The sequence below is a fragment of the Coenobita brevimanus genome, chromosome 13, assembly GCF_032717465.1.
Source record: "Coenobita brevimanus isolate Jiangsu-jjx chromosome 13, ASM3271746v2, whole genome shotgun sequence".
NCBI classification, from domain to species: domain Eukaryota; kingdom Metazoa; phylum Arthropoda; class Malacostraca; order Decapoda; family Coenobitidae; genus Coenobita; species Coenobita brevimanus.
In genome coordinates, this window is record NC_136966.1 from 23,251,568 (window position 1) to 23,263,143 (window position 11,576).

The window sequence follows — 11,576 nt, forward strand, 5'->3', positions numbered from 1 at the left end:
ATCCTCACTACACAAAACAGATCACACTATTTAGTACGTATATCACTTTGCAAGTTTTTTTTTTTACATATATACACATACAATATATACACGATTATAAATGCCAGTATCAAAATTATCATCAGTTTCGACGACGGAGTTTTAGTATATCGAATAGGTACTGAATTCACAACACCTTTATACAAATGCAAAAATTATACTTCGTGTGTGTGTGTGTGTGTGTGTGTGTGTGTGTGTGTGTGTGTGTGTGTGTGTGTGTGTGTGTGTGTGTGTGTGTGTGTGTGTGTGTGTGTGTGTGTGTGTGTGTGTGTGTGTGTGTGTGAAGATAGAAGATCTGCCTGAACTGGATGCTCTTTAGATATGAATATCTACGTTGCGCCGAAACTTTTGTACACTTACATCGGTGTCAACGTGTGGGCATAATATTCCAGTAAGATCGTTGCACCGCTATCACTGCTATGAATGTTCACGTTTAGCCCAAATTTGCATATTCAAGCCAATTTCAGTTTGTGTATATAATTTTTCCATCACAGCAAATACGTTACCATTTTATCACTGTCACAACTGCTAGTGCATCCTGCTGCGTGGTGGCTGGCCTGGCTGAGCAAGGTGGCACTCGACTCGCACTTTATTATCAGCACATCGCTGCAGGCTACTGAAAGTGAGGAATCTGTCAGAGGGAATGACCTGTGCATACGGCTCATACGTGTGCTCCGAAGCAGCATCACTGGGCATTCCATAATGGTCCGTCCTACCCATATTGTCATACTGGGAGGCCCTGGAGCAAGTTGCGGGCGCCGCCCCCTGCTGGTGTGGATTCCCAAGGTCAAGATCTGGCAGTGGAGTGGCTGGCGGAGGAGGCAGGATGGCTGCCCAGTTGACCTGCACCCCTGCAGAGTGATCATCTGAGTGACACCATGGCGTGTGTGGTGGTGATGGTGGCAGTAGGGCAGTGGTGGCGTACGGTTCAGTAGTATGGTTGGGCTGCAGCACCCTCGGCCCCGTGTACTCGTTAACCAGCTGATCTGGCTTGGGGAGTCGTGAGGAGGATAAGGTGGAATCCATCTCGCTGTCAGATGGTAGCCATACCTTGTGGTCACTGTAAATATTAACGGAAAGGTCCTGGTAAAGTGGGGGTGCATGAGGCGGACTGGCTGGTGGTGCCTTGTGTCGTACCCTCCATAAGTAACACACCGTACCAAGCAACAGTAACAACACTAGCGGAATCAGCAGGTAAGCCAACCATGCTGACTGAGCTGAGGCATAGAGCACCTCCCCTGCTGCCCCTGCTGTGCCCAGCCCCTGTCGCTCCACTACTTCAGGAGCGCTGAAAGGTCCCACTCCAGCTTCTGTCAGAGCAGCCACACGCACGGTATATATGCGTCCAGGCAGTAAATCACGAGTTTCCAGGTAGGGTGTATCAACTGTCTCGGTAACCTGACTACCGTTGTGGCTGAGTGTGACCATGTACCCTATCACCTCCCCCTGTGCCTCCTCAGTACTAACGCCCGACCACTCGATCAGCACTGAATCCTCCTCTTGCCTTGTTACTCGCACATTACCTGGCGCAGTCAGTGGCACTGGAAAGACGGGAGTGAACGCTTTAAATTAACGGTAGACTGTAACTCAAGTCCTATCTATCTATTCCTATTAGTTTACCTGTCTATACCTTCCTTTTTTTTTTATTTCTCCATTCTCATTAGTTTGTTTAATATAATTGTGAGTTCTCTCTACTTTTTCTATCTATCCTTATAAGTTGTTTATATATCAATTACTATCAATTTGTTTATATATCTGTCTACAGTATATGTTTATCGATCTATCTACCTGAGTGCTTACTTGTACTTACCTGTTTACCTATCATAACTTTTTCTGTACATATGATGCTGATAGAACCAGGGACACATGGTTTATATTAAGACCATTGGCATCCATCACATACACCAACTTTGCACTGCTTGACCTAAGCTGCAAAACATAGTAACTTAGAATAACCTGTCATCACAGAAACTACAACACTTTCTTATACAGTTAGCCTCAAAGAACATTGCTAGATAATGTTATCATACGATACCTAAACAGCCCACATGTCTTTGATATACCAAGTACTGCCATGGATGTCTTATTTGGTTTTATTCCTAATACCTCTTGAACAGTTTATTGAACCTACGAATCACCTGTCTAAACGGAAAGGTCAGCGAAGGATACATCTATCACTTCCAGTTTGGTATGTCTCTCCTAAACCAAAGTCAGTCGTCGTGATTTTTTCTTACCTAACATTGGAATGAGTGAAGATCCACAAGAAAGATGATAGGAAGTACGATTATTGTAACAAAAAAAATCGTAGTGAAAATGTTCGTTTCTCTTACTGTCCTGATCCTGAAAGAAACCTAGGGTCATGTCTGGCTACAGTTGGCACTGGAAGCTTCATAACTGTTAATACTTTTTCCTTAGCTATTTATCGGTCATGTTACACCCAGATACTCTCCTTTATGCAATTTACATGATTTTACTCAGGACACAATATATCTTAGTAACATACAAGAGGACAAAAAGGTGCAATATTTAAAATAAGTCACTAAGGAAGAAGTGCTACGAAACTTCCTTTGCCAGCAAGAATACAACCCTAAAATTTATCGATTTTGGGCGTGGTATGTATGTAATATGCAAAATAAATCACTAAGGAGGAGGTGCTACGAGGCACTCCTACGTCATCAAGAATATGGGCCCTAAAACTTACCACCCTCAGGCGTGGTGAGGTGGTATGAGTTGGATGGCCTGCCCTCGACGCTGTGCCAGAAGGGTACGATGAAGAAGGTGTATAGAGTGTTGGGGTGCAGGTTGTGGAGATGATAGGTGGACGAGATGCCCAGGATGGTTGCCACCTCCACACTGCCACCCTCCGCCATCCAGTACACCAGCACCCCCTCAACCAAGTCCTCCATTGGCTCCAGGAAGCTCCAGCTCAGCATAACACTGTCTGCTGCTGTGGCCGTGGCCTTGGTCAGAGTTACCAGGGGACTCGCCAGGTGACGCCAAACCCCACTCACCTGAGTTAGTGAATATTATTATTAAGCCTGACAAAATGCAAAAAACAGACAATAATCCGTAATAGTAATCATTGTTGTTAGCTGTTATGGAGATATGCTTATCATAAAAAATGGTTAGTGACCTTTTTAAGTATGGGGTGGTCCATACAATGCGCAACCCAGTTCTCATGTACTGCGGTGACGTCTCGGTCAATGTTATCATTGTTTACATTGCATCATTTTCTTTGCTCCATAATCTTTTTCATGCTTTGCAATATTTGCTTTTTTACGTCTACTCACTCTTAAGTTATTTAGTTATGAGTTTTTACTTCCCTTCAAAAGCATACTGAGCAGTTTTCAGAAAACACAAGATTGGAGAGTGGAATTTACAAACCACCCTGCATTTTTAAAAGATCCTAACCAAGTTTTACAATAAACAAGTCTCTATATTATTTCTATAAATGTAATTACACATTATTTTTTCCAAATATTGTCATGGTAATATTCACTTTCATTTGATTTTGAAGCATTGAGGGCTTTATTAGTGAATAAAGTAGTATAATTTGTGCAACCATACTTATAACTTAAACCTAGGAGAGTTTACAAATAGGGTACCTGGTCTGCAGTAAGGTTGGGGTGTGGAGGGGCTCTGGTGGTGACAGGGTCAGACCAAGGGCTGGGGAACGACGTCCCCTGACTGTTGACAGCACGCACCAGGAAAGTATAGGTGTGGCCAGACGAGAGGTGACTGATAACACATGATTCTTGTGTGATGACAGCATCAGCCACCCGCCACTCAGACCATCCCTGGCGCCAGTACTCCACAGTGTACCACTGGTGACCAACCTTGCTGCCCTGGGAGTTGGGCAGCCAGCTTAGCTGCACTGTGGTTTGGTTCCAGTCCAGTATACGGGGCTTGCTGGGTGGTAGTGGCAGTAGTGTTGACTCCTCTGGCTCTGTGTCCTCCACCACATTAAGCACTGCCTCCTGCTGTATACTGCCTGTTGTTGCAGTTACGTGACAGCTGTATATGCCAGCATCGTCAAGCCGCACGTCCTTGATGATGAGAGCACCATTCTCTGGCAGTAAGAACCGAGGCTGATGAGGGTGCTGACTTAGCAGACGGGATGAAAGATGTGCAGCGGGCCGGTACCACCAGGTGACATTTGCTTTTGCTGCCTCACTCACCACCTCACATGAGAACCTGGCTACTCCTCCAGAGACTACTCTCAGGTCCTTGGGTCCCACACCCATTACTGGAGGAGGCAGCGCTGTTACCACAACTAGTTCTGCTCTCCCACTCACCCCTCCACCACTGTTTATGCCCCAACAATAATAAACACCGGTGTCCTGTGTGGTTGGCTGGTGCAACAGGAGTGTAGTGCCATCATCTGACACTGATGCATGGCTGCTGCTGTGACCAGGGGACAGAACAGCCGTCCTGTCCAGACTTGGGAGGCGCCAAAGCACGAAGGGTTGAGGCTTGCCTTCCACACGGCACCGCAGTTGTGCCTGACGGCCAAGGATCACCTGCAGGTGCTGAGGGCGCTGGATCAACACTGGAGCATCTAGCACAGTGAGTGTAGCCCTGGCAGTGGCCACACCAGCCTCACTCTCGGCCTCACACACATACACACCGGAGTCCACCACCGTCACTCTCTGCAGAACTAATTGTTGGTCCTCAACAGTGGCTTTTCCCAGTGGTATCCCTCCATCCTCCCGCCTCCAAGTGACTGTCGGGATGGGAGAGCCTCTCGCCCGGCAACCCAACTCCACACCAGCACCTGACGCTACTGACGTGTTGGATGGCTGCTCCTCAAACCACGGCGGTGCTGGGAGAATTAAACCTTTATTGAAAGAACATTTGCGTATCAAAATTGTTATACTGTAATATCCACTTAATGACAATGTAGCATGAAATGTATGATATATCAGTAACTAAGCAGACAAGGGACCATTTGCTTATCTATTTACATTAGATGGACTACAAAGTTCTTCAGTCTGCAGTTCACCGGATTCACATATAGATGAGCCTGGAGCCACAGCAACAACTGCGTAACAATCCATTTCTGTATTTAACACAGAGATATCTAACTTCACTGACAATAAACATAAGTTAATCTCATGATGCTGAAGAGAAAAGCCTTCATGTGGCACTGATATGACTGAGCAGCTGTGCTGTCTGGTTATAGAAACACTCCTGAATTCCCTCACTCTCCCCCAAAAGGAGAATGGTGGACTGCAAGAGAAGGTCAACGAGCCTGCAGGACTCTGGGCTCACGTTCAAATAAATGAGCCTGGATTGTTGCTACTACTACTACTACTACTACTACTACTACTACTACTACTACTACTACTACTACTACTACTACTACTAGTCATATATCTCTCTATGTATCTATAGTCCGACGCCCTAATCCCGCAAAGGGTGGCCGCAGACAAAACGCCTCCAAGTCGCTCTGTCACCCACCATTTGACTACCCTCCCCCCAACCCACCCCCCCTCCCTCATATACCTCTCAACTCCATCCCTCCACCTCATCCTTGGTCTACCCCTCCCTCTCCCTCCCTCCACCTCACCTACATACACCCTCCTAGTTAGTCTTTCGTTCTCCATTCTCTCCACATGTCCAAACCACCTCAGTGTATTTCTCCTAATCTTCTCAACCACATCCACATCCACCCCACAACGTTCCTTCACTTCTTCATTCGTCAACCTGTCCCTCCATGTCACTCCACATGCTCCTCTCAAGTAACTCATTTCCACTGCTCTCACTCTTGACTTGTTCCCCTCTTGCAGGGTCCACGCCTCACTTCCATACGTCAGGGTAGGGATCACAATACTATCATGCAGTGACTTCTTAACTTCCTTACTCACCTCCCTTTTCTTCATCACTGCTTTCAGTGAACCAACAACCTTCCTTCCCTACTGTACTCTTTCACACACTTCATCCCCTAAAGTTCCATCCTTACTCATCACACTACCCAAGTATTTGAATGCACTCACTTTCTCCATATCCTCACCACCCAACCTTACTGTACATTCTGTGACTTCATTCCTCTCAAACATCATAACTTTACTTTCGTTTACATTAACTTTCAGCTTCCTCCTCCTACACACTGTTCCAAATTAATTCACCAAACCTTGCAATTCCCATTCATCTGCACTCAACAGTACTGTATCATCAGCAAACAGCAACGCCGGAATCTTCCAAATCTCACCCTCATTCATTAGAGCCACCCCCACATCCACTGCCCTACCTTGCACCTCCTTTACAACCCCATCCATGTATATATTAAACAGCCATGGAGACATCACACAACCCTGTTTCAGTCCCACATTGAGATCAAAGAACTCTCTCAGCTCACCATCCACTTGCACCATAGCCCTAGCTCCTTCGTACATACTCTTCACAGCACTCAACAATTTCCCCTCCACTCCATATATTCTTAATACCTTCCACATACCTTGGCTATCTATTCTGTCATAAGCTTTCACCAAGTCCATGAAGGCAACATACACTTTCTTTCCCTTCTCTAGATACTTCTCCACTAAACATCTTAGAACAAATATCTGATCTACACACCCTTTTCCTTTCCTAAATCCCCCTTGTTCTTCTCCAACAAGCTCCTCTGTCATATGCCTAACCCTATCAATGAGTATTCTACCATATATTTTACCAGTCACACTAAAAAGACAAATACCCTTATGGTTACCACATACTTCTCTCTCCCCTTTTCCTTTGTATAAAGGAATAATTATACCTGATTTCCAGTCCTCTGGAACCCTTCCCTCTTCCCAAGCCAATCTACACAACTTCGATATCCACTTCACAACAATCTCACCCCCATACCTCAGCATTTCACCACACACTCCATCAATTCCTGGGGCCTTTCCCTACTTGATCTTCTTCATTGCTTCCACTACTTCTGCCTTACTGATCTATTCCTCCCTCCTCTCATCTCTTCTTCTCCCAGCCATTCCCCAACCACTTATACTCGCACTGCTCTCACTCTCTACATTCAACAAATCCTCAAAGTGCTCCTTCCATCTCCTCAATTTCTCTCTCTTCTCCACCAACAATCTATTATTCCTATCTTTCACTCCCCTACTATCTCCCCTTTCACACTGCCCTAGTTTCTTTACCTCCTTCCAAAACAATTTCTTACTCTCCCTCCATTGCACACTCAGATTCCTCCCAAACTCTTCATCCACTTTCTTCTTACTCTACTTCACCAGTCTCTTAACCTCCTTCTCCTGCTCACATATGCCTCTCTCTTCTCTCTCTCATCTTCTCCCCTACCTCTACTCACTAACCATTCACTATATGCCTTCTTCTTCTTTTATTCTACAGCTCGTTTGACCTCATCATTCCACCATGCTGTCCCTTGCACACCCTTGCATCTCCTCCTCACTCCACAAACCACCTCACACGCTGCGCCTATCTCTTCCGTAAATATCTTACATACGTCTTCCACCCCCTCCATCTGCTCTAGCTCATACCTTCCCAATCTTTCTTCCACTATGTTCTTATACTCTGCCATTTTCTCACTATCTTGCAAATTCTCCAGTCTTCTTACAGGAGCTGTTTCCTCCTGTCTTCCCCTTCGTCTCCTCAACCATTTTCTTTGCAGCTTTACCTTGGCCATCACTAAGTGATGGTCCGAGACTCCATTCCCCCATCCTCTCCAAAATTCTTTCATCCAACACTTGTCTTCTCATTCGTTCATCCACACACACACATAGTCTATCATCGCCTTTCGTTCAACAAGTTCACTACCCATCCTCCTCATTACTCTCGATGCATACCGGTGGATCATCTTATGCCGAAAGTAGGTGTTGGCTAATGCCAACCCCTTACCAGTCATATATGCCACAGAATATTTTTGTACAATATACCAAGACAACACATTATTTAAGAGAGAGAGAGAGAGAGAGACAGAGAGAGAGAAGGTCAACGAACCTGCAGGCCTCAGGGTTCACGTTCAAAAAAACTTTGTTACTACTACTACTACTACTAGTCATATATGCCAAAGCATATTTTTGTATAATATACCGAAACAACACATTGTCTGAGAGAGAGAGAGAGAGAGAGAGAGAGAGAGAGAGAGAGAGAGAGAGAGAGAGAGAGAGAGAGAGAGAGAGAGAGAGAGAGAGAGAGAGAGAGAAAATGATGATGATGATGATGATGGAAGTCTACTAACCTACGGTAATATGGTCCGGGATCAAAAAATACGCCCAACCATCAACCCATGATGTTTATATATATATATATATATATATATATATATATATATATATATATATATATATATATATAATTTTATATACATATATATATATATATATATGTATATATATATATATATATATATATATATATATTTTATATATATATATATATATATATATATATATATATATATATATATATATATATATATATATATATATATATATATATATATATATATATATATATATATATATATATAATTATATAATTATATAATTATATATATATATATATATATATATATATATATATATATATATATAATTTTTTCATACAACAAGACGATTTTATAACACTCAAGAAATGCCTCTTGTATCGAAGGGGTTACTGAAGGCTATTCCTAACCCCAATAGTTCGTAAATTCTCAAGTCTTAATAATATAAGCTGGAGGAAACAAGAACAGAACAAAATAGAATGTCTTCGTAGTGACGGTGTTAACTTACTCATGACGATGAGGTGAGATGGTGGTGCCTGACGGGTGCCAGCAGCGTTGCGGGCACGACATATGTACTGGGCCGAGTCCTGCTGGACGGCCCGGGTGATTATCAGGTCACCATCCTGGTTGACACTGATGCGGCTGGAGTTGGTGACCTGGTGCCCATCCCTGAGCCAGGTCACCTCAGGTGGTGGAGTGCCCTTGGGAGGCCGGCAGGGCAAGGTGATGGATTCCCCTACCAGCACTTTTATAGAGGAGTCAGCCTGCTGCTGGAAGTCATAGGCCAATGTGGCCACAGTGAGTGTGGCATTTTTTGAACGTGTGGCGCCATAGCTGTTTGAGGCCACACACCAATATGTTCCCGCATCACTGTCCCTCCTGGTGGCCGTGACCCGCAGGAAGAACAGTGACCCTGAGGGCAGAAGCACCCGGTGTGAACGCTGATCCTGTGGTGACGTGACCACTTCCTCCCCGTCCCGGAACCATCGAATTCTGGAGCTGCCCGAGGCGGCACAGTTCAGAGTGGCGGGGTCATTGCGCCGTGCCACCATGTTGCTTGGGTGCTCCTTGATCACTGGAGGCACACCTGTATGGGAGACGTCATCATCATCATCATCATCATCATCAATCATCAATCATCAGTCTTATCATCTTCGTCGTCAGCAGCAGCAGCACGAATTCTTTATCCTATCTAGGGATGGAGTGACATTAGGTGTAGTAATTAAGCAGAGAGACGGCACAATGAGACAAGAATTACTAGCATCATGCTCCCTGAAAACAGCAGTTAATTAATGAGATGTAATATGTCATTTATTCATAGATTATATTATTTTTTTCTGGGTAAATTGAAAGTGTCCGAACTTAACAAATTAACCTAAGTTAGAAATATATGTTTAATTTGAAAAATAAAGATAAATAGGAAATACCGGAAAATAGTCTTACAGTATATCCATCTTCTCTGCCTCATAAGAAGGGTTGGAGCCCAGAACTAGGCTACTTAATCCCGACATTTAACCCGCCCCATCCCGACCACTTTTTGACCACTGGTACCCCCCAATCCCGACCATTTTTCGACCCTTTTTTTTTTTTGCTAAAACTTTCGCTTTTGGTGAGAAACATCGAAAATTCATAGAGAAATCGCTCACCTGAGGTTTAAAATACTCATTACAGGTAGGAGAGCCTCCTTACCTTACTGGGTTCTCTATCAGGCTGGCACCAAAGAAAACGAGTTCTATGGGAGGATAACTATTTCACACCACTCATAAACGGTATTTATTTATTTACTGTTACGAATTTATATGTAGTACAAGAGTATATTGGTTTTCAAGCAGTAATATAGGCATTATAAGCATTGTTTCACTCACTAATACCTGACCTTTTTTTGCCACATTACCTGATCATCATTTCTAACTGTTTCTTCCTCTAATGCTATGTAAAGTTTGTCCTCCACATTGTCATTGATTGGGGAATCACTCTGGCCCTGAATTTCGTACCATGGCATGACATGGCTATACTGGCCAGGTCACTGATAACAGGTGAATTGCTGAGAAAAGGGCATGCAGGGGGGGGGAGGAGGTCATGCTGGGTAAGGCATTGTCTCTGCCTGGCATCTTGTTGAGGAAGGTGTCCCGTGTATAAGTACCAAAAATGACTCGCGAAAATTGAAAATTGTGGAAATTATGAACCTTGCAATTGCAGGACGTTGAAGTACGTCCTCGGGATTAGCTGTGACAAAACGTGAGGACGTGGAAGTACGCCCTCGGGACGGCGCGGGTTAAAGCATGGGTTACGGTACCAGTCGCCCTCTCTGAGTGGCATCCTAGGATAAATAAATCCCAATCTACCCTTGGATATAAACCCTCGAGGATCTCCTTCAGTTCCAGTGCCTGAACTCAACCACCAGACATTTACAGTACAGTATCTGGTTATGTATGGTAGTTACCAGCCAATGCAGTAAATCCCTTCCTGGACTACAAAGGACCACTGGATTTGTTACTCAGTGTAGAGCCACCTAAAGGCAACATTACATTGAGTGAGTGACTGGTAAATGCTTCCAACTACCATTGTACTAATGAAAATGAATGCACTATTTTTTTTTTTTTTCTCTCCACCTTCTGTCATAGTTTTTGTTGACATCAGTTGTTACATGATTGTATTCTAAGTCCCATACATCATTATTTTGTATATTTCTTATGTAATTTATTTTGCATGTTATACCTTATCAGTCACCAGTTTGCTCTCTGTAGTGTTTCCGGATCACTTTATTTTGAGGTGCAATGTACAAAATAAATTGCCGGGGAAGAGGTGTTGTATCCCAACACAAACCCTCATACTTGACAAGGAACAAAGTTGGGCCAATAATGTTGTGTCCTCACAATACTTAATGCCCAAACACCTGGCAGATTTTATCGCCGCCAGCCTATCTGTACGGGCAGTTTTTCCAATAATGCATTTAATCAAACCTTATTATCTCTTAAAGTATAGCAATAGAGAAGCAAAAAATATATATATATATTACTTACCAACTCTTCTTGCGAATGAAAGCATCCCCAGGTCTGTAGATGGTCCCATTGATGAGTATGGACATAAAGAAGATGGGTTACTTATGGCACGTGAGTCAGAATGTGTCCGACCTTTTACACAAGGCCCAGACTTTGGGCTCAGCGGCCGCAGTCTGGCTAGCGTTTGTAAGACAGACTTCCCGGGGAGAGTGGTGCGTTTCTAACGCTGACCAACCTCTCGCCACGGAATTTTCCATTTTCTGTAACCAATCTCCCCCACTTTCACTACTCACAGCTGTGGTTATGAGTCGTCA

At 43.9% G+C, this 11,576-nt stretch overlaps 1 protein-coding gene across 1 annotated transcript; it reads right to left on the minus strand.

Annotated features, from left to right (window-relative positions):
- Window positions 1-567: 567 nt before the first annotated feature.
- On the minus strand, window positions 568-9,393 carry LOC145415043 (roundabout homolog 1-like). The gene is made up of 4 exons (XM_080284459.1): window positions 8,769-9,393; window positions 3,645-4,861; window positions 2,741-3,050; window positions 568-1,580 (listed from the first exon to the last, which is right to left on the minus strand). Exons 1-4 carry the CDS (start codon window positions 9,391-9,393, stop codon window positions 568-570), a joined length of 3,165 nt encoding a protein of 1,054 aa, XP_080140585.1.
- Window positions 9,394-11,576: the final 2,183 nt, after the last annotated feature.